The sequence below is a fragment of the Ovis canadensis genome, chromosome X (assembly GCF_042477335.2).
Source record: "Ovis canadensis isolate MfBH-ARS-UI-01 breed Bighorn chromosome X, ARS-UI_OviCan_v2, whole genome shotgun sequence".
NCBI classification, from domain to species: domain Eukaryota; kingdom Metazoa; phylum Chordata; class Mammalia; order Artiodactyla; family Bovidae; genus Ovis; species Ovis canadensis.
In genome coordinates this window covers 139,817,632-139,842,067 of record NC_091727.1, presented here as the reverse complement: position 1 = coordinate 139,842,067, position 24,436 = coordinate 139,817,632, and the positions used below count along the sequence as shown (strand labels likewise).

Sequence of the window (24,436 nt, the reverse complement as noted above, 5' to 3'; positions counted from 1 at the left end):
ATTTGCTAAATAAGGCTCTCTCTTTTAATTGATGGTGTTGGCCCCATTAAATACTTTGATTTTGGTGTCATTTACACAGTCTATAAGCTACAAACATACTTGTAGAAAACATTTGCTTTCATCTGCTGATTTAGGACATGTGACCCAGGGTACACCCCAGCTTTGGTAATAGAAGCTAAACGAAAAACTTTCATAAATATGATCATTTGTCTTATTTTTTATGGAGAATATTAGCTTAGTTTGACCTTTGTTCTTTGCCACTTAATAGGCATGCATGTTTTATTTTTTAGTAGTAAAATGTATTCTATTGTTAGAGTTATTTTTTTCAAAACTTTGAAGTTGTAAATATGACATGAACATAGGAACACACTCAGGTTATAACTACTTGAATTATTTTTGAAAAGAATAAAAAATCTGTTAAAAGGACTGGGGACTAGTAAACACACTTAATTGACACATGGAAAAGAGAAATCAAATAATTGTTTGCGTAGCATCAATGTCTGTGGGTGAATAAAGAGATAAACAAATGTAATTAACATTGTCAATCTCTATGAGAAAGGATTTTGCTTTAATATGAACGGGATCCAACAACACTGCTTGTCATATTATGTGCCCCTCACCTCCCCAATACATGGACACAGAGTAAAATTTGCTGTACTTCTCTCATGTTGCAACATTTATTTAAGGACAATTCTTCTGTGACAGCCTATGTTTAGTCTTATTATCCAGTTGCTTAGAAGAGTTCCTAAGAGCTATAGTTATATTATCTCTCAATAATAATTTTCAGAAGCTAAGGATATTAATGATAAGAAGAACTAATTGTATGTCCTGGTGCTCTCACAAATAAGCTATTTGGTTAGGTTAAGTCATTTATCTTTCTAGCTAGTTTGCTAGTTAGGAAATGACAGAATTACACTACTGATCTCTAAGAACTTCTTTCTTTTTAGAGTCTATGATTCATGGTGGGACTTTGAGAGAGAGACATTTGTATTACATACATAAACAGGTTATGTCTCTTTGTCTCCTGGCTTCACTGTGGGTATAGTTTGAATACAGGGAAATGATTTATTTGTCACAAATCATTCTTGTTGTAAATACCTGAAGTCTGGTTTTGTGTGCATGGAAGTTGCCTTCTTGAGAACCTGCTAAGAGTTTGGGAGCTTTCATAACAGGTGACTGCTCCGACACGGTATCTTTTGTCAGCCATTGCCATCTGTACTACTGAATACTACTACTTCTATTTACAAATCCTTGTCAACTTACTGGCATGAAAATTAGGTATGCAACTTTTTAGCTGTTTTGAGGATGGATTTGTCATATAACATCTCTGGGGTTTCCTCATTTATAAAAATATGGGTGATAATTCCTTCCATGTCTTCCTCACCACGATGTGAGAACCCTTCATAACCTAATCTGTGAAGATGGAGAGAATTACTGGTCTTTCTTTGCCCATCCATTCAATTATTACTTGTTGAGAGCCAGCTTGATTTTGGCAATGCTCTAGTCCAGAGATGAAAGGAAGAGAATGGTTTCTCTCTGTCCATGAGTGGACGGAGATGGACAAATGCGATATAGTTTGATAAGTGCTGCTATAGGAATATATCAGGGTGCTATAATAATACAAAAGAGGAGCTGCCTAACCCTGCCAGAGCTGCCCAGAGAAGCCGTCAAAGAAAAAGTGACATTTAGGCAGTCTGGAAAAATCCATAGGACTTTGACAAGCTGACTTTGACAAGCAGGTTTAAGGGTTTTACACCTGACCTATAAGCTGAAGACTCCTAAATCAACATCACCAACTTCTGTCAATCATCTGTGCTCATCATGGCCCTGCTTCATAGTGCACTTGAAGTGATTTTACTCTCCCAGGGGAGGGAATAGCCCTGAAAGAGAGGCCAAAGTTGTCATCGCCGAAAGTTCCCATTTTCTTAGTGCTTTGTGTGTTTGGCCTTAGGGTTCTCGGCACTTCAAAGCATATTGGACTATAGATGGGAACAATAAAATACCAGTAGTGCTGACAAGAAAATAAGAGTTCTGATTCATGTGCTACCAAAAATTACTTTCAAATGAGCTCAGAGTTTCATCTTGTGAGATCTATTTGGCATGTATAGCATAAACAAAATGCAGAGACCAAAAAAAAAGTCTTCCTGAAAGAGATAGCTTCTAAAGGATGGTACAAATGGAAATAAACATAAAGGGTTGGACATTATGGACTAAGACCTTTTTCAAAATAATGACATTGAAATGAATGAAAGCACAATTGGATAATATCTATGAGATGTTGCTCTATAAATTATTGATAGCATTCCTATTATATATTACTCAACTAATAAGGGTATTCTAGATGTTCAGTTGCATGTCCTATATATTGACATAAGGATATGTGTAATTGGAAACATTTCTAAGTTCAGAATTAAGACTCTCTAGCTAGCTTCTCTGAGAGCAGGAAAGTTTTGAAAACTACTTATTAATACAGGCAAGGTTAATTAATAACACCTAAAATTAAGTTGAATATTTTGTAGAAGAAAACTGAATTCCATGTTTATACAATATTGAAACATCTCTTGCTTATTCTCCTTTATGCTTCAGTCATTCTACTAGTTCAGAAGTTGACTGCACAGTCTTTTTTCTTTCGAGATATTTTGAATAGAATATTCCAAATCAGTGAACCTTATATGTTTCACCACCATGCAGTATCTTGCTTAGGCATAAAAATTAATTTCAGCTGTTGGGAAATGTTTGAGGCAAGTATTATACTTCAGTAACTTTCATAGCTCCAAATAAATTATAGAAAATATTTCTTTTCTCTTTTAATTCTGTCAGTTTCCTGCTGCTTCTGTGTTTTTGTTTTGCTTTGTTTTTTAAAGAACAATCTGTTACTCAGGCACTCAATAAATATTTATTGTGCGAGCATCCTCATCTACTAGAAATAGAGGAACAGAGCTTTATAAGATTATTAGATTCATTGACCTAACTTAAGAAAATGTTACTATTACTGTTAAGAATGCTAGCAGATTTCTCCTCAACAAAATAAGTATTTGCTACTGTTCATCTGACAATTAAACAGTTTTTTTGAAAAATCAAGACTTTAACCATTTTTCAACACCTCTTAGATGACCATTAAAATGGCCAAGTGTTCAGAGGTTAAGTGATATCTATAAATCAGAGTTTTATGCCATTGTTCAGTCCTTTTGCTTCTCATGTTCAGTTGCTCAGTCGTGTCCAATTCTTTGCACACCCATGAACTGTAACCTGCCAGGGTCCTCTGTCCATGGAATTTTCCAGGCAAGAATGCTAGAGTGGGTTGCCATTTCCTATTCCAGGGGATCTTCCCTACCCAGGAATTGAACTTGCGTCTCCTGTATTGGCAGAAATACTCTTTACCACTCTGCCACCTGGGAAGTCCCTTGTTGCTTCTACCTCCTCAATCTTTGGTCTTCACACGTTTCTCTTCCAACCCGCTGACTCTACTTTAGTTCTGGCCCTGTACCATCTCTCAGCTGGTCCAGTACAATGATGATCTGACTGGTCTCTCTGCCTCCATCTCTTACCATTTCTAACTTCTTATCCATTCCCCACATTATAGTCAGAGTAAAGCTTAAAAAACCAAATAAACAAGATAATGTTACTTTCCTGACTCAAGATTCTTTAATGACTTGTGTCCTCAGGATAAGATCAAAATGTTGAAAATGAAAGTGGGTTTCAAAAGAGTGAAGATTACCTTAAACCCAGACCATCCTAAGTTTGGCTGAATCAGCCATAACCACCGAACTTGAACTCTCCTCCCAGACTGGGAAAAGTCAAGTGTGGACAGTATGAAAGCAGCAGAACGAAACAACAGAAAAGGGCCTAAGGGGACCTAAACCTCTTAGAACAGAGAGAAATTTGGGGAGCACAGCATCAAAACCAAATGAAGGCTCGGAGGCAAATGTATGATCATCATCCTGGGTTAATGGCTTCTGTAGTTAATGGCACCCAACTGCAGTACTCTTGCCTGGAAAATCCCATGGATGGAGAGACCTGGTGGGCTGCAGTCCATGGGGTCGTGAAGAGTCGGACACGACTGAACAACTTCCCTTTCACTTTTCACATTTATGCATTGGAGAAGGAAATGGCAACCCACTCCAGTGTTCTTGCCTGGAGAATCCCAGGGACGGGGGAGCCTGGTGGGCTGCCGTCTATGGGGTCGCACAGAGTCGGACACGACTGAAGCGACGCAGCAGCAGCAGCTAGTGCAGCATAAGGAGTTCGGACAATCAAAGTCACTCTTAATTCTCAGGGATGTTCTTTCTTCTATCTGAAACTAATTGTTCTTTTAAAGTGTAACCTTATTTGAGAGCTCCTTGTAGCCATTTTGGCTTCTGGAGATTAGTTAATTTTGAGAAACTCTCATTTTCCTCAAGCCATTTTCCTCTTTATAAAGCCTCAGTCATGTCTGAATTTGAACTATAACTGGAAACCAAGGCCAATATCTGCATTTACTTAGACTCAAACAACTAAATTGATGATATATACAACATTTTTTTCATTCATTAAAGGCAAGTTGCCTCTAAAGAAATGAGGATGAATTTTTGCATAAAGGATTGTGCATATAATTCCTGATCCAAGAAGACTAAGTTATTTTGACATATTTTTAAGCCTTCAATTCAAAAAGCACTTGACATTTAAAGGAAAATTTAGCACAATATTGTAAAAATGGTGGACTTATGTAAGAAACCAAATATGTTCTTTAACAAAGAAGAGTCTTCATCAGTAATATAAAATCTATTATGTAGAGTTCCATTATCCAAAATCTATTAGATGCTTCATAAATTGATGCATCTTTACTTTGCCAAGAAAATGGTAATTATTATTATAAGAGCTTCCCTGGTGGCTCAGATGGTAAAGAATCTGCCTGCCAAGCAGGAGATTTGGATTCAATCCCTGGGTTGGGAAGATCCCCTGGAGAAGGAAATGACAACCCCTTCCAGTATTCTTGCATGGAGAATTCCATGGTCAAAGGAGCCTGGAGCACTGCAGTCCATGGAGTCGCAAGAGCTGGGCACAACTGACTAACACTTTCACTTTCATAACATTATGAAGATGCCCTTGAGCAACAGCAAAGATGTTTCTGTGCCTCTTGAATAGTATAGTTTTATTTGAAGCAAAGTGTCTCATCACCTATGAAGTCATATGTTTACCATAGTAACAGTGATCCAAATATCCCCAATTATTTCTTCTTTACCCCCATTGGCAGGACTCAAGCGCTCTGCAAAGTCTCCACTCCCACAAGTACATATAGAGTCATTTCATTTGGGCTCAAAAACATGTCATCTGTCGTCACTACTTGATACTTGCCCACATGTATTTGAGTGCCTACTATTCTAGGTGATAAGAATATAGCGCTGAACAAGGCCATGCCCTTCTGTCCTACAGCTCCCACGCCCCTCTGCTGAATACCTTTTGCTGGCAAAGCTGCTTGGGTTGGCCTCAATGATAATGCCCACATCGCAACCAAGGTTGCAGTCTCCTGACGTTCCAATTTTACCAGTGTTCCAATTTTTCCAATTCTTGCAGTAGTAGACTGTGGGGTTATGCTCAGTGCAGACAAAGCTATGCTTCCGAGGACCCTTCTTAAAAAGTTTCTTTCTTTTTTCTTCTAATTCCTTTCTCCTTGGAAAATTATTTTTTTTTCATGTTCTAGAGACCTAAAGGGGATCCTAAGACTATAAACCCCTCCATTGCCATCATTCCTCCCTTTCATTAAGCAACTAGGAAGGAATCTTCCTTTTCCTAGAAGTAAGGGATAAAGAAGTACCAGTATAAATCCTTTCATGCAGATAGAGCCCTAAGGTCCCACCAGCTCCCTCTATTTAATCACACACACCCAGATAATTCCCTTTGAGCTCAGCTGGAACCACCCTGGCTACATAGCCTTAGGTTTATTTTGAGCTATTTCAACTCTTTGAAAATATGCAATCCATGTAAAATATATGGTAACATTATTAAGCAAAATATTTGACCAGAATATCTCATTCCCCAGCTATGCCAGAGAACAGATTTTACTGTTTACAGACATCATTGAATTCTTCTTTAGAAAACAGTGTTGCCTATCAACTTGTATACTGTTTGACTGTTTACTTTAGGCCAGAAGTAGATGCCCTATTTTTCTGATATTATTGTTCCTTGTAGAGAAAAGGTAAATATTGTGTTATAAGGAACTAATGGAAGATGTAATAAAGGCATACATGGATAAAGAAAACTCATATTCCCCAGCAAGAGAAAGATGCCTACTGGTATAAATGGTTTTAAAATGTGTGCACATTTTAGGTTAATATTATAAAATTTTAAGATGCCATGTATGTGTGCTCAGTCAGTCAATCATGTCCAATTCTTTGTGGCCCCATGGACTGCACCCTGCCAGGCCCCTCTGCCCATGGAATTTTCCAGGTGAGAATATTGGAGTGGCTTGCCATTCCCTACTCTTTATGATATCGTAAGTGTTTCTAAAAATATTTCTCTAAGTTTTCAGAATTGTTTATGGCAAGCTGGCTATTACCCTTTAGAAATCTAAGAGAATGTGGTAGCTAACATTGAAAATGTTAACAAAATCAGTTCAATACCTACTTTTGTCATTAAAGTCTAGTAATAAATAGAACCAGGAAACAAAACACATTATCTTTAGTTCTAGCAATAACACCTCATTTAGAATTTTTCGAGTAAGTGTTCCCCGTAAATAAGTTATTAAAATTTATTACCAACCACCAGGAAATTCTGCTGAAATTCAACTTCTGTGCACTGGTACCGGACCAAATCTTGGAAACAGAGTTTTGGGTGAAGTAGGAGGGAATAGCTTTATTGATTTACCAGGCAAGGAGGGACACAATGGCCTCAGGCCCCACCAAACCATGTGTCCCAACCCAGGAGGATTGGGTGAAGTGTTTTATAACAATGGTTCAAGGATGGAGTTGAGAATTTGGATCAGGGTGTGTGTAGGGCCTGCATTACTATAATTGAGTCTCACATGGTCTGCTGATGATCTGTGTTTCTTCAGGTTACCAAACTATGAGCTTCTCTCTGGAATGAGGAATGCTCCATCAAGTAATTCATCTTCCATTTTTTGGGAGTTTCAGTCTGCAGAAGATCTCAAAGATGTTGTTAGATGTATCCCTTGACATGGACACCACCAGATGGTCAATACTGAAATCAGATTGATTATATTTTTTCTGGCCCAAGATGGAGAAGCTCTATACAGTCAACAAAAACAAGATAGGGAGCTGACTGTGGCTTGGATGATGAACCCCTTATCTCAAAATTCAGGCTTAAATTGAAGAAAGTAGGGAAAACAACTAAGCCATAAAGGTATGACTTCAATCCCTTATAATTATACTATAGAAATAATAAATAGATTCAAGGGATTAGATCTGATAGAATGCCTGCAGAACTATTGACAGAGGTTCGTAATATTGTACAGGAGGTGGTGATCAAAACCATCCCCAAGAAAAAGAAATGCAAAAAGGCAAAATGGTTGTCTGAGGCAGTCTTTCAAATAACTGAGAAAAGAAGAGAAGCAAAAGGTAAGAAGGAAAAGAAAGATATACCCATCTGAACACTAAGTTCCGAAGAATAGCAAGGAGAGACGAGAAAGCCTTCCTAAGTGATCAATGCAAAGAAATAAAGAACAATAGAATGGGAAAGAATAGAGATCTCTTCAAGAAAATTAGAGATACCAAGGGAACATTTCATGCAAAGATGGGCACAATAAAGGTCAGAAATGTTATGGGCCTAACAGAAGCAGAAGATTAAGAAGTTCACTTCAGTCGCTCAGTTGTGTCCAACACTTTGCGACCCCATGAACCACAGCACACCAGGCCTCCCTGTCCATCACCAACTCCTGGAGTCCACCCAAACCCATGTCCATCGAGTCGGTGATGCCATCCAACCATCTTATCTTCTGTCGTCCCCTTCTCCTCCTGCCCTCAATCTTTCCCAGCATCAGGGTCTTTTCCAATGAGTCAGCTCTTCACGTTAGGTGGCCAAAGGATTGGAGTTTCAGCTTCAACATCAGTCCTTCCAGGGAACACCCAGGACTGATCTCCTTTAGGATGGACTGGTTGGATCTCCTGGCAGTCCAAGGGACTCTCAAGAGTCTTCTCCAACACCACAGTTCAAAAGCATCAATTCTTCTGTGCTCAGCTTTCTTTATAGTCCAACTCTCACATCCATACATGACCACTAGAAAAACCATAGCCTTGACTAGATGGACCTTTGTTGACCAAGTAATGTCTCTGCTTTTTAATATGCTGTCTAGGTTGGTCACAATTTTTCTTCCAAGGAGTAAGCATCTTGTAATTTCATGGCTGCACTCACCATCTGCAGTGATTTTGGAGCCCAGAAAAATAAAGTCAGCCACTGTTTCCATTGTTTCCCCATCTATTTGCCATGAAGTGATGGGACCAGATGCCATGATCTTCATTTTCTGAATGTTGAGCTTTAAGCCCACTTTTTCACTCTTCTCTTTCACTTTCATCAAGAGGCTCCATAGTTCTTCTTCGCTTTCAGCCATAACGGTGGTGTCATCTGCATATCTGAGGTTATTGATATTTCTCCCAGCAATCTTGTTTCCAGCTTGTGCTTCCTCCACCCCAGCGTTTCTCATTATATACTCTGCATATAAGTTAAATAAGCAGGGTGACAATATACAGCCTTGATGTACTCCTTTTCCTATTTGGAACCAGTCTGATTAAGAAGAGGTGGCAAGAATACACAGAAGAACAATACAAAAAAGATCTTCATGACCCAGATAACCAACAGAGGGTGTGATCACTCACCTAGAGCCAGACATCCTAGACTGAAAAGTCAAGTGGGTCTTAGGAAGCATCTCTACGAACAAAGCTAGTGGAAGTGATGAAATTGCAGTTGAGCTATTTCAAATCCTAAAAGATGATGCTGTTAAAGTGCTGCACTCAACATGCCAGCAAATTTGGAAAAGTCAGCAGTGGCCAGAGGACTGGAAAAGGTCAGTTTTCATTCGAATCCCAAAGAAAGGCAATGCCAAAGAATGTTCAAACTACCACACAATTTCACTCATTTCCTGATTGTTCAGACATTGATAAAGGGAAAGGTGCTTCCCTATAATTACTGGAAGGACATCTTGCTGTTAATATCTTGGAAGGTAAGACAGCAACTCATCAATCACTTTTTACTTAGAAGAGCACAGAGTTCTGACTGGCAATCAAGATGGCTTTGTGAAAAGTAAATTGAGCAAAGCCATATTCATTTACTTCTGTGAAAGAGTCTGTGCTTTGTTAGTCTAAGAGAGTACATTTTTATTCACAAAGAATTTGGTTCCCTCCCCTGGTGATGGACAGGGAAGCCTGGTGTGCTGCAGCCCATGGGGTCGCAGAGAGTCAGATAGGACTGAGTGATTGAACTGAACATGTGACTTTTATTCACAATGATTTTTTAAAAAGTAGGATCTACTCTCTAGACTCTAGAATGCTATTTCAATGGACAATCTAAGAGATTGGCTTAAAGAATTCTAACACTCTAGTCTTTCTTTAGATGACCCCTAAGTGTCAGGAGCACAAGTTCAGTTCAGGTCAGTCACTCACCCTGCCTTCAATCTTTCTCAGCATCAGCATCTTTTCCAAAGAGTCAGTTCTTCCCATCAGGTGGCCAAAGTATTGGAGTTTCAGCTTCAGCATCAGTCCTTCCAATGAATATTCAGGACTGATTTCCTTTAGGATTCACTGGTTGGATCTCCTTGCAGTCCAAGGGACTCTTAAGAGTCTTCTCCAACACCACAGTTCAAAAGCATAAGTTCTTCAGCACTAAGCTTTCTTTATAGTCCAACTCTCATATCCATACATGACCACTGGAAAAACCATAGCTTTGACTAGATGGATCTTTGTTGTCAAAGTATTGTCTCTGCTTTCTAATCTGCTATCTAGGTTGGTCATAGCTTTTCTTCCAAGGAGCAAGTGTCTTTTAATTTCATGTCTGCAGTCACCATCTGCAGGAGCACAAGAACCTTATGTATAATACTTTTGCTGATTCTCCTACATGGTAGTTACTCAAGGAATGTTTCCTGCTTCTCAGAGAAGACGGAAGTCACTGGATGCAAATATGGCTCCTTTTGTCTTACCTTTCTACTTCCTGGGCCTTTTCTTCCTTTCCCTGTCTTTCACATCACCCAAAGGACAGAAAAATTGTCAGTGGCAATATGTCCTGAGGATTTTTAAACACTTTATTAGAATTTATTTACATATAAAAATTTAATATGTATATGCAAATTATATATATATACATATATATATATATGAATATTTTTGGATGTGTGTCTTCCCTCGGAAGTAGGTTCACTGAGGAACTAGTCAAATGTAAAATAATTAAGGGCATCGAGCAGATAGCATAGATACAGGAACATGTACACATTCACTAGAAAGATTTTTGATTCTTCACATATGATTTTTATCATGAATCAGTGGTATATGAGGAGGGACTATTTTTAAACTCAAATCAGAAGTGTGTAGAGTTTAAGGACTTTTACCACCATTGTTATCTTAATCAAAAGATAATAACATTTCCAAAAATATTTTGGAAATGCCTATTTTAGGTTTTTCCTAAGGGTTATGTAGCACATGCTTTAGATCTTTTCAGGGGTACTAAATCTTTGCAATTTGAGGGTGGATTTGATTTTTAAAAACAGCTTAAAGTGATATTGAGCCAAGTTTTATTAATAAGAAGTATGATCGAACAGGGTAACCAAGTCTCTGGTCAAAAATATTGTGAATCTAAATTAATGAGACTGATTTTATTTGATTCAGAGGTCAATTCTGAAAGAGGAGTTTCAATCACAGTGTAATAGCCCTCACCAAAATAAGTCTGTGGCTTCCCAAGGTGGCCATTTGAAGGATGGGGTTCCTGGTTTAAATAGATATATTGGAACCAATCTTGTAAATTTACAGTTGCACCTTATAATGCTACAAAACAAATGCTACCATAAGTTGAGAGAATTAGAGGATGACAACTGGGAATATCCTTACTGTAGATACTGGTTAACCCATCTTTTAAGGTATATTTTCCTAGCTTTGTTTATTTTGGGGAGTGCGGGGCATACATATGAGAACAAAGAAACCTAATAATGTCCAACAAGTAGAGAAAACCCAGGGCAAAACCTAAACATTAGTAAATCCATAGAAAAAACTCTCTGAGAGTTGTTATTTTAGAAAATGATATTGAGCGACTTAATTTGGAGTCTGGACTAATTTTCTTAAAGGCCTCTCTGACCCCATCCTTCCTCCTAACACTTACCCTACGAACTCGGAAATTCACTCCACACATTTGAGAATCAGCTTTACTTTTGTGGGACTCGTTGGGCACCAAAGTGGTTCCTAGGGACATGTTATACTGTTATAACATTATAACGTGTCTAAGGAAACACATTATACTGTTTTATGTGTTTATACATGTAAAGACTTTTAAGGAAGATATTGACCAGGTTTCTATTTCTCAGCAGATGATAGGCAAGCTATGGGCTTGAGAAACTGATAGCTTTTAGTTAGACATAGGGAAGCATTTCCTTTTCAAAGTGATTAACTATCAGCATTGGTTCCTGTGGGAGGTCATGGAACCCTACTCACAGGCAGAAGACTGCAGCGAGCACTGGGGGGTCTTTCCTGTTCTGAGTGTATATTTCTCCTTGTCAACATAATTTAATATTCTTATTCAAGTCTCCGAGGTGCTTTTCAACCCACCCAAATTTGTCTCATTGAAAACCTTATTGATTGTGCTGCTGCTTCTATCGTCTAAGATGGTAACTAATAAGGCAGTAAACTCAGCTCACAGAGCTGAAACATGCCACTTGTTTTGCCATGTCCCCCCACCCAACCCTCCTCGAGATGGTTTCCCATTTATCAGTCACTTTAGAATTTCATTTTGTTCCTTTGATTCAAAATAGAATTTTTAAAAGAAAATTATAGATGAACTTCCTGTAGGCACTCAAAGCGCTTCATAGAGTTTAATCAAGTCAAGGTCCATAGAGGCATGTCAAACTCAATTGTTTTTCTTTCCCAGATGGAGAGAGGGATATTCCAATAGCTATGAAGAAAAATATGTCTGCAGAAACCTGCAGCATTGGAAAACCTCTACCATGCTCCAGATTGTAGATTAACTTCTAACTAATCAGAGTTCAGCATTCTAATGGACTGTGACGAGAGAGGCAGATTTTCCTCCAACTTCAGATCCCATGGTTTTTGCAGTTGTAAGGCAAATTTTAAAAGAAGGCCTTGGGGATTATAGCCAGCCTTCATTACAAAGCATGACCACTTTGTAACCAACTGCAAGTTTAATATCCAAGGAGATTTGCACATAACAGTCTTCTTTTTTTCCTTCTTCCCTTTTTGAATAATTTACCTTTGAGATTCTCTTCACGACCACACTGGTGTGCAAAGATCTGTTTGTCTGTCAAATCTCCTGATATGTACAGCGTATGAAAGATGCATTAATTTTTTATTTGTTTCTTAAGGAGGCTGAACAGAAAGCTGGTTGTGCTGAATACAAGAGAGGGCTGGAATTCACTTACCTGTCTTCCTCTCCTGCAACAGATCAGATTCTTCTATGAGTCTCCCCTCTGCCAAAAGGGAGTTAGTTATACAAATAAACTCAAGAAAGTTTTCATCTAAACCTTCCACCCGAACCTGAGACAGTTTAGTCTGAAACCAAAAGATCACTGGCAAAGCTATGTGTTACAAATGTGTGTGGATCATGCAGGGAAAACAAACATCTCCTTTCCAAAATGAAAACAGATTGTTTCCTTGTAACCTTGGAGGTTCTGTGCAAACACTAATCTCTACACAAGTGACTTTTCACTGCAGTGTGTGGTGCTATTTCCACGTGACAAATGTCATGGATTTCAGGCCTTGGAAGCACTACACACTGGTATTTTAAAGAAAGTAAATACAGAAGTCAGTGAACCATAACCTTTGGATGATCTGGAGAGCCAACCATTTGAAGGTGGGCGATGTTCCCGGCCACTCAGATTTTCCACAAGAAAGAAATATGAGAAGTGTAGGGAATTACGTGTAGAGATGTTTTTGGGAATTTCATGTTTTGAGAATTCCCAGGCAGAAAATTATTATTATGTAAATTGACGAACTCCAGCTTCCAGTTCTTAGAAAATGTGAAGCGTATCGAAAGTTTAACTAGGTTTGACCTTTTATGTAAGGAAACTACAGTGATGGGGGGTGGAGCTAGGAAGTTCATTAGTGGATTATTTTATGTAAGATGATAAGGGAAATCCTCACTGATTAGGAGACATTTAAACTTTGCAACCCCATGGACGTAGCCCACCAGGTTTGTCTGTCCATGGGATTTCCCAGGCAAGAATACTGAAGCAGTTTGCCATTCCCTTCTCCAGGAGATCTTCATGACCCAGGGATCAAACCTGGGTCTCTTGCATGTCCTGCATTGGCAGGCTGGTTCTTTACCAGCTGAGACACCGGGGAAGCCCTTTTGGTAGCTCTGTGTGAGAGCAGAAAGAACACGAGTGTAAAGTCTCTGAGGGAAATTCAGCAGTGAGGATAGAACTGAATGACCCAGGACAAGTAGGAGAGGACCAGATCATGTAGGCTGTTGGAAGGGCTGGTTTTTCTCCAGCTCTGAGTAGGAGTAGATGCCTTCTCTGACAAAGAGACCAAGAGGAAGGAGGAGGAAGGAAGGAGGCAGAAAGACACAACTTTAGGGGAAGGTGAAAATTAAGTGTGGGAGAGGGCAGTCTAAGCTAGTAAGGAGGTGGAGAAAGAACAATCTGGTCTATAGGAAGGAGAGAACATAGCATCTCTCCAGAATCTAAGAGGGTAGAAAATATCTATTTTGTCTGATTTGGTTATTTGGCCTGCACTTCTGTGATTCATACCTTATTTACAAAGGTTAATAAGCACGACTTGAATCTCTGTCTAACTACAGTATCAATACATTTGTTCCGTGTCTATTACAGAGACACCTAAGTACTCGAGCAAGCTAATCAAGGTTTCAATTACCCCAGTGAGAAAGAAAGACTTCTCAGTTACAATCATAGTTGATTGGTTGATGAAGTATTCATGAGATCTTGCATAAGAGGAATTTTATAGGTCATTTGTACTATAATAAGTGGAAATATCTGGGAAGGAAAAAAAAAAAGTTTAGCAGTATTACAGTGCTGACAGAGTCTTCAGAGGTACTGACTCTCAGAGTATGGTGGCTGCAGCTGAAAATTTTGTGCCCTGAGTATTTGTCACGACTCCTTCAGTCCAATATGCCCTCTAAACACAGTCAAACTAGAGAAAAGGAATATCTAAAGCTCTTTGATGTTAATTAAAGAGTAAGATTCCTTCTTTTCTTTAACGGAAAGCCTTAATTTGTGCCCAAATCATTGTGCTATCTTATATAGGGGTTTTTTTTTGCTAATCATCTGGTGGTTCAATTCTTTGTTCAGAGGCTGAAAAGCTCATCTCTCACATTGTGTAACCTGATATCATCATTCTCAAATGGGAGTGAGAAAGATCTGGAAGAGTAGATGAGTCCAGATTTACTGTGACCTTTGGTATTCTTTAGGATTTTCACCCAGTTATCCTAACAAATAGGGACCTCAGCCCAAGTTCCACATCGGTAGTGGTAACATATATTGGGATCTGAGTTTCCCAGCAACTCTTATCCTTGATTACAGGCAAGTGCAGCAAACTGCAGAAATGTCTAGGAGCCAGAACAGTTCAACAGAGTGTGTTAGGTATCTATCTATATGTAACAGAGTGTTGGAAAGGAAAGAGAATTTTGTTAAAGAAAATTATTTTGGAAGATGATAATGAGGCATCATACATAGAATTGCCTTTCCCTTGCATTGTCATGCTCAGCACATCTCTGGGACAGGGAAAGGACATTGCTTCTATAACCCTAGTTCACTGGTCTGGACAACCTTTCCATCTCTACCTATCTTGCCTCCAGTTATGCCTGAAATTACATGAGAACCCCACCAACAAGCAAAAAGATTATATCATCATATCTTCTCTTTGAAATCATCCAGTAGATGGTTTTCCAGCAAGACTTTGTTATTCTTATCGTTTAGTCGCTAAATCATGTCCGACTCTTAGCCCACCAGGCTCCTCTGTGCATGGGATTTTCCAGGCAAGAATACTGGAGTGGGTAGACATTTCCTTCTCCATCGGATCTTCCCCACCCAGGGATCGAACCCACATCTATAGTGTCTCCTACATGGCAGGCAGATTCTTTACCACTGAGCCACCAACTAGCAAGCTCCTATTGGTCACTTGAGGAGAGTTTTGCAAAGCCTCGGGTAGAGGACTGAGTGTACGCTAATTCTCCTTTAAGCAGAACAAATGAATACGACATTCTGAGATAAATACAAAAGAAATAAAACTTCTTATTTCCAGGTCAAATGGCCTTGGAGTATGGGCTTTATTTTCTCAGAGAGATGACAGAACTAACTCCAGATGTTAAAAAAACAATAACAGGAAAAAAAAAAATCTACTGCCTTTCCCCAGGAAACTTCATCTCTCTGTTTTTGCCACAGTCTCATAAGGTGTGTTGAACTCTAAATAAGATGATATGTGAATTTCATTATTAGACTACATAGCAAAATATTCTGTGATGTTTTGTTTCTTAGATCTGTTAAGTACAGTATATTAACACCAGAATTTCCCCCCAAAATTATTGTTTATTCTATCTGTATCTTTTTATTCATGAATTGAAAAGGCAAGTCCTGTCTGTATAAAGTTTTGGGGTCTGAGAAAGAGTGTATGTTTTGTTTCTTCATAGTTTTACTGGATGTTGCAAGATTTCTATATCAAAAGGAAACCTCCCCATCCCCAGTGCACATGTGCACATGTTCGCAAGCCTCTGGGCTAGGGTTTTGAAAGGGAGTACAGATCCTGAACTGGTATTGCCCAACTGTGAAATTATATAATAATAATAACCACCCCATTTACCGCATACTTCTTTAATGTGCCAAGCACTGTGCTTAATGGCTTCAGATGCAATATCTCAAAAATTCACAGACCAACACTGTGAAGTACAGGTATTTCGTATTTCAGCAAAGCAGGCTTAGCACAGTTAAGTAAGTGGGCCAAGGAGATAAAGCATGATGGTCGCTAGACAGCTAGGATTTAAGCCAGATTTCTTAGCTCCTAAAGGCCATCCTGTGTTCACAAGGGTATGCTGCTCTACTCAGAATGTTTAGATTATGGGTCTTGACTTGAGAGGAACAAAATATAATAGGCCTCTTTCCCATCATTTTTACTCTGGGCATAAAATTCCTGGGTCAGGAAGTTTGAGAAATCTTACCAACAAGATGCATTATAAAATGGATCCTTAGAATCATCATACTTGTCTAAGAAACAGAAATTTACAGTATCCAGGTCAGCAGTTCTTTGATTTGAATTTTAAGTGTCCTGTGTTATTTTAAAAGAGATTAAAAGAAACAATTTCAAATTCTGAAATGGTAGTATAAGACAGAAAGAAGGTAAAAGAAAAAAAACCTCCAACAGCACAATTTGAATTAAAGCGAAAAAGAATCAGATGCTAGGACAGTTCAAGATAAAAGATGTGGAGAGAATTCACCTATTTCACTGAGTTTTCATCAAACAATTATCTCTCCCTGATTCACCTTTAGTGTATTAAAAGATTTTCAATATAATGTATACCAGGTTTCTTTATATTGTTGCCAAATGATTTGACTCAGGATCATTTGTGGATCCTTCTGACATCCCTGATGAATGAAGAAACACTCAGTGGCGTGATCACAGTGTGCCTCTGGCAACAGCATTGCCAATTTTTTCACCAGGACATTTTCAATACATTCTTTTAAGGTTGTGTGACTCTCTTCTAATACAGCTTCCAATACTGAAAATGAATCACAATCTTGCCAAGGATATTCTCACAGATACCCAGGATAATTCAAAACTCAAAAGAGAAAAAAATAAATTTCTAGTTTAGTTTTTTTTTTTTCCATGAGTGCCAAGTTATAGTGACATATATATGGATTTTTAAAATTACCTTTAAGGGACTTCCCTGGTGGTCTAGCTGTTAAGACTCTGCGCTTCTATTTCTGGGGACACGGGTTTGATCCCTGGTGGGGGAACTAAGATCCTGCATGCTGTGTGGTGGGACCAAAATAAATAAATAAATAATGTTACCTTCAATGCCAGTGATATGGTACAGTTGAAAATCATGTTCCGTATGCTTATGAGGGTAGATGGTATCAAGATGCTACATTTCTAGTCAAGGATCACATCCTCGTGTCTTCCCAAAAAGAGAGAGGGGATTGTGCAAATTAAGCTATTGAAAAGGTCATGTGTGCTAACCATTTACTTTCAGATGTTTCTTTCACATATAATAATGACTGCCATCATGTAGTGAGTATTCCTCTGTACCAGGCATCGTCTTCAGTTTTATATAAACATTATTTCCCTTAATCTGTTGTAATTTGAGTGTAGTACTAACTGGTGCTAGTGGTAAAGAACCCGCCTGCCAATGCAAAAAGATGTAAGAGACGCAGGTTCGAATCCCTGGGTCAGGAAGATCCCTTGGAGGAGGGCGTGGCAATGCACTCCAGTATTCATGCCTGGAGAATCCCATGGACAGAGGAGCCTGGCAGTCTACTGTCCTTTGGGTCGCAAGGAGTTGGACATGACTGAAGTGACTTAGCATCTCCGTTCTACAGATGTGTAAATTAAAGCTCAGAGAAATGAAGTAACTAACTTGTTCAAGGTCACACAGCTCTTAGGATAAGTGATGGGAACTTGGATATGAAAACAGGTTAAGGTGACTTCAAGATCCATTTTTCTTGCTAATTGCTCTATTTCTCCGTCCCTCAAGTATACTTTGACTTTCAGTGAGATCACAGTGCTTGCAGAGTGCCTCTGAAGTCAGCACTGGGATAAAAAGCCCTTGAATGCAATGGAAGTAAGGAATAGGTTTTGGTGGGCAGTGGTTTTCATTTTTAAATATCACGAGATTGGAAGATGCTCAGTTTGTGTAGACCTAACATGAAAGAGGGTGGCATCTGAGCCCCTTGGAATTTTCTAAACCAGTTTCATTCATTTCTTAAAGTTTACTTGGAATATATGAGAAGTCTTATCATTTACATGAGGTTTGGATTTCGTTGTTGTTTAACATATGACATTTTTAGTCTGTAGGTCTCATTTGTTAATTATGCCCAACAAAGGAAATAAGATTTGTACTTTATTCTTATCTTTCAGTGAGGCAATATAGACTTTAAATTAGTGAGAGATTTAAAATGAGGTTGGTGAATACAAAAATTTTACAATCAATCTTGGAGACATTTTTTGTTGCATTTTACTCCTGTGCTTTTTCCTGACTCTTGAAAAATAAATATGCCAGTAAAACTGGCTTTTTTTTTTCTGTAAGCATTTCTTATCTTGGTGAGGTTACTACCAAAACACTTTCTCAATTAGCATCCTCTTAACAGAACACAGTTCTTCACATTGACAGAATCTAATCAGTTGGCATTCCCAACCCTAAGAAATAATGACTGATGCCTACTCGAGCATCTTGTTGAAGTAGACAAGTTAGCATTTAAAATGTTTAGTGAGGCTCAACAGATATAAAGTGTTGTTAATCACAGTCAATTACTTAAAGGTTTTTTAAAAATTCCAATCTCAAATTTGCTCCTGTTGCTTTTATTCTTTTAATTATTTGGATTTTGTTTTATAAGAATTAGGATGAAAAAAATACATCCCATCCCTCAAAAGAGTTCTCTCATCAGTCTTCATATTTTTTGGAGAGTTAACCAAAATTTCAAAAATTTTGAAATTCCTTATCTTTCTCTCTAGTAAAATTAAAGATTGCTGGTATGAAACCATAGTTAAGATTTCCCTTTCTCATTGTAAATTTATTTCCTATGTAGAGATCATTAAATAGGCATGTGTTTCCCATCTCTAATTTCCTAAAGCCAGAGCCAAAGAGTAAAAGCATCAAGAAGAATAGGATCTTCTTTTTAGCCTGATGCTTCTTCATGAAGGCAGGATTGGTGATATCAGAACTGAATCTTACTCCACAGTCTGTGTTGCTTGAAAAGTACATGCTTCTGTAGATGTCTGCATTCATTTCTATTATTGCCAAGCCACAGAAATTATTTTCCCCTTTGTTTCGGTCTCTTTAAGATTACGCCATTGTGCCATTTCAAATTCTGTGATTGTTTCATAGTTAAATTTATTCCTGAAACATTTAAGATGTCAACTGATAGGCCTATTGCTTGGTCTGCTTCATTGTTTATAGACTCACATTCATGGTGTTTTAGAAATGCCAGTTGCAAGTCTCCCTTTCATATAGAAATTTAACCCATTCCCCTATGATGAATTTTTCTACTAGTGATTTAGTGATATTATTGACTGATTTTCTTCTAAATTGTATTAGTTTAGATTTTTATATAAACTTTTTTTAGTTTTATTTTTAAGAAATAAAAGAAACAAAATGTGAAGAATGCTATAGAAATAGTATGAGTCAAGGTCATGAACCACATAATGCCTATCAATGATCTATATCATTTCTTTTCTCAGAGTATAGTTTAGATTTGAGCTTTTTTGTACTTTTATAATTATTCTACTATCTTCATTATAAAATCTTAGTCTACAAAAGAATACTTATAAAAATATCAATAGTCTTGGGAATAAGGTTACCAAATTTTTCACATAAAAATACTGGATGTCCAGTTAAAGTTGAATTTCAGATAAACTATGCTAAAATCTTTTGTTATCAACGTGTCCCATGTATTACCTGATTTTCTTAGCATGAATATATCCCAAATATTGCATGGATAATGAATGAGTTTTAGTATCAAGATGTCCCAACTATTGCATGAAATTTTTTAATATAAGTATATGCTAAGTATTGAATGGGATATACTTAAACTAAAAAAAAAATTAAATTCATGTTATTACTCAGTCACAAAAGAGAATGAAATACTATATGACATTCAAATTTAGCTGAGTGTCCTGTTTTTTATCTGACAACTTTACTTGGAAGGCATCCTGGTAATGAGAGTGAACATATGTGGTTCTGGTATTTAAGTACCTGCAGATCCCCGTGGATGGAGGAGCCTGGTGGGCTGCAGTCCATGGGGTCGCGAAGAGTTGGACACGACTGAGCAACTTCACTTTCACTTTTCACTTTCATGCACTGGAGAAGGAAATGGCAACCCACTCCATTGTCCTTGCCTGGAGAATCCCAGGGACCAGGGAGCCTGGTGGGCTGCCATCTATGGGGTCGCACAGAGTCGGACACGACTAAAGTGACACAGCAGCAGCAGCAGCAGAGCCTTGGACATCTCATTTAACCAACCTGAACCTAAGTTTTACCATCTGTAAAATGATAACAAATACTAATTGTTTTGTAGGTTTTTATATATATATCTGAAGTTCTTTAAATACCTGACACATAATAATTTTCCACTAAAAAATAGCTGTTATTATCAGGACAAGGAAGAAATACAACTGCAAGTTACCAGTTTTTTCTATCTTCATAATAAATGACAGCACTCAACACCTAAATAGTCCAGTAGACTGATAATGGAAGCGTCCATCCACATGTTGGTTGATGGTTCACCAGATCAGAAATCTGACTGGTAATAAAATATACACAAGCATTAACCTCCCTTCTCTCTTCTGCTGCTCACCTCCTCTTATGTTACTTACCAGAGATCATGCCACTTGTTAGTATCAGAGCCTGAATGTATGTTACCTTTTTTCTAAGTTACAATTTTATTTCAATCCTGTCTTTTTCAAATAGTTATTTTTTATTTCATTAATTTTTATTGAGATATAATTTACATCTCATAAAATTCACCGTTTTGAAGTACCAAATCAGTGCTTTTTAATATATTCACAAGATTCTGCAACCATCACCACTACATAATTGCAGAACATTTTCATCATGACCAAAAAGAAGCCCCATGCTCATTAGCAGTCATTCTCCATTCCTGCTCCTCCTCTGTCAACCTATAGTCTCTCTCCATGGATTTGGTCTATTCTGGACACTACATATGAATGGTATCTTACCATATGTGGCCTTTTGTGTTTGACTTCTTTCACTTAGCATAATATTTTAAGGTTCATTCATGCTGCGGCATGTATCAGTACTTTATTCTTTTTATGGTCGAATAATATTCCATAAACAGTATGTACCATATTTTGTTTATCCATTTATCAGTTGATAGACGTTTGGGTTGTCTCCAGTTATTGGCTATTGGAAATAATGCTTCTAATGAAAAATCTAGCACAAGTTTTTGTATGAACATGTGTTTTCTTTTCTCCTGGATATATATCCAGAAGTGGAATCGTTGGTGCCTATTGTAACTCTATGTTTAGCATTTTGAAGAACTCAGACAGCTTTCCAAGATGACTCACTATCTTACTTTCACATGAGTAATGCAAGGCATTCAAATTTTTCCAATTCCTCCCTTGTTATTACCTGTTTTGTTGTTTTTTTATTATAGCCATCTTAGTATTCATAAAGTGGTACCTCACTGTGATTTTGATTTGCAATTCACTAGTGACTAATGATATCGAATGTCTTTTCATATACTTATTGGCAATATTTTAATATATATTTATATATATTTAAATAATATATTTCATATACTTATATCTTCTTTACAAAAATGTCCATTTAAATCCTTTGCCCATTTTTAGTTGGGTTATTTGTCTTTTTATGGTTGAATAGTAAAAGTTTTTATATATTCCTATCAGATATATTCCTATCAGATATACGACTTACAAATATTTTCTCCCATTCTGTGGGTTATCTCTTCACTGTCTTGACAGTGTTCTTTTTTTTTTCCCCTTCCCTTTTGGCTGCACCACATAGTTTGCAGGACCTTAGTACCCAAACCAGGGATTGAACCCAGGCCCTGGCAGTGAGAGTGCCAAGTTCTAACCACTGGACCACCAGGGAGTTCCCTTGACAATGTTCTTTGATAGATAAAAGTTTTTACTTTTGATGAAGTTTTATTTATCTGTTTCTTTCTTTGGTTGGTTGTGCTTTTGGTGTCATACACCAAAATGTACATCCACCAATGGGGATAAACAGTATCTTTTCTTCCTCAAAGAATCAAACAAACATTTAACACTGAGAAGAGACGTAAGTTCTTTTCTCAACTTTGCAATTACATAAATGTGTGACCTTAGACACGTAGTTAAACTCATTCAGAACTCAGTTTCCATATCTGCAAAAAGAAGATGCTTTCAGAGGAACAGGGAACTTTCAATTGTTGGTGAATAAATTAATTTCTATAAAACCCCCTAGGTTAGTGGTGCTCAACCTGGGTAACATCTGCCAGTTTCTGGAGACATTTTTGTCTGTCACAACCAGAAAGAGGTGCTACCGGCATCTAGTCAGTGGAGGTCAAGAGTGCTGCTAAATATCTTATAGGACACACAGCACTCCCCCAACAAAGAATTTATTGTTGTCGCTGAGTTGTATACAACTCTTTGTGACCCCATGAACTGTAGCCCATTGGCTCCTCTGTCCATGAGATTTCCCTGCAAGAATATTGGAGTGGGTTGCCATTTACTTCTCCAGGGGACCTTCCCAATCCAGGGATCAAACCTACGTCTCCTGCTTGGCAGGTGGATTCTTTACCACTGAGCCACCTGGGAAGCCTATAACCAAGAACTCTGTTGCCCCAAATGACAACAGTGCTGAAGCTGAGAAACTCGCTCCAAAATTGTGATTCTGTTATTCAGGTTTAAGTGGTAAGTCTTTGAGTTTGTCTACAGGAGCCAGAGTATTTTGTGCTCTTAGCATAATTCTAGGTGTGCTAGTGTGATAGCAGGAGTAGAAGGGAGAGGTACCAATACTTCTTGAAAATCAGAAGAATATTTTTGAAAGTGCTTTTTTTTAAAGGCTCTTGAAAACTATTATACAGACTTCCCTGGTAGTCTAGTGGCTAAGATTCCATACTCCCATTGCAGGGGGCCTGGGTTCAACCCCTGGTTGGGGAACTAAGATCCCACATGCTCCAACTAATGATTCCAACATGCCTCAACTAAAAAAAAGATCCCTCATGCCTCAACGAAAATTGGAGATCCTTCATGCTGCCGCTAAGACGTGGCACAGTCAAATAAATAAATACAAATAAAGGTTTATTGTAAAGTAATTAACCTCCAATTAAAATAAATAAATTTATTAAAAAAATAAAATTGAAATGCAGGAAAAAAAACTAAATGAAAATTATTATATCTTTTAATATCAGAGAAAATATTTCAATATGGGTACCTCCAGGCCAAGCCTTGTAGATGTATTCTTGTCATTGAGTCTTCTTCTTTGGGGTTTTTGGAACAAAACAGTTTTTGTGAAATAGTTGGTACATGCTGTGAAATAGGTCTAATGATTCAGAATAGGAAAAAGAAAAGCAGAACAATTTGATGGAAGGAACTTTCAGTTGATGTGTCTCTGTAATAGAGATTTCTCTAAAATGCCTCTTCTCTAAACTACTATTAGTCCAGCTGAACTGTTTACTCTAACTTTATCCCATACTGTCTGCTGAAATGTACTGATTACCTTGAGTTCCACACATTACACAAAATAAAACACACAAATAGCTGGAAGTCCATTTAAGCATTCCTTAAGATCTTGACGTGTAAATGCTTTTAAACTTGCAGGTTTGTCTTTCCTGTGACAGTATGGCTGATTGCTTCATGTCCTGCACCATTAGATGTAATGATGACCACTACCACGCCCACCACCATCATTGTCGTAGACTAAGTGTTCTAAGTACTTTATAAATGTATTTCATTTTTCTTCACAAAAATCTTATCAGTTGGTTTTAAAAAACATTTTTCAGGAAAGGAGAAAGTGTAAAAAAAAGTGGTGGAATACCTGCTAAACATATTTCCCTATTAAACTTTTTCTTGTGTATCAAAACTATTTCATATTTCAACAACAGAGACAGAATGTTTATTGGTAAATCTGTAAATATTCATGTTTCTAATTTTCTAGCTCCCCAGGCAACAGCAATTTAATCCTGAGTATACGTTTTTTTTTTTTTTTCAAGAAGAAATATCTTAGGCTTATTTCATCCTCTCAAAAGTACATGCACATATACCTAAAAGCTGCTATAACACTGTTCCATCTCTGAACATCTACACATGTGTATATAGAATTTTTAAAGTACACAACTCCTCTAATATATAGGCAATGTAAGAATGTTTAACTTTGTTTATATGTACAGGAAGCAGTGAAAGAAAACAACAAAAGAAAAGAACTGGAAGAGAAGACTAGGAGGGCAAAGCTTGCAAAAGAGAAAGCTGAACAAGAAAAGTTGGAACGCCAGAAGAAAAAGAAACAACTCATTGATATAAACAAAGGTATGAAGTGCTTCCATTTAAAAAAAAAAAAGACATCTGAAGTGTAAAATAATTGCACTTAATTAACTTTAAATTATAAA

At 37.6% G+C, this 24,436-nt stretch overlaps 1 protein-coding gene across 5 annotated transcripts in view; it reads left to right on the top strand.

Moving 5' to 3' along the window:
- Nucleotides 1-24,436, top strand: part of DIAPH2 (diaphanous related formin 2) — a 968,993-nt gene that overhangs the window by 734,209 nt on the left and 210,348 nt on the right. For all 5 annotated transcript variants that reach the window (XM_070291115.1, XM_070291113.1, XM_070291114.1 and 2 more), the window contains one exon: nt 24,221-24,356. In XM_070291115.1, coding sequence (XP_070147216.1) covers nt 24,221-24,356 — 136 coding nt within the window. The remainder of the gene's footprint in view (nt 1-24,220; nt 24,357-24,436) is intronic.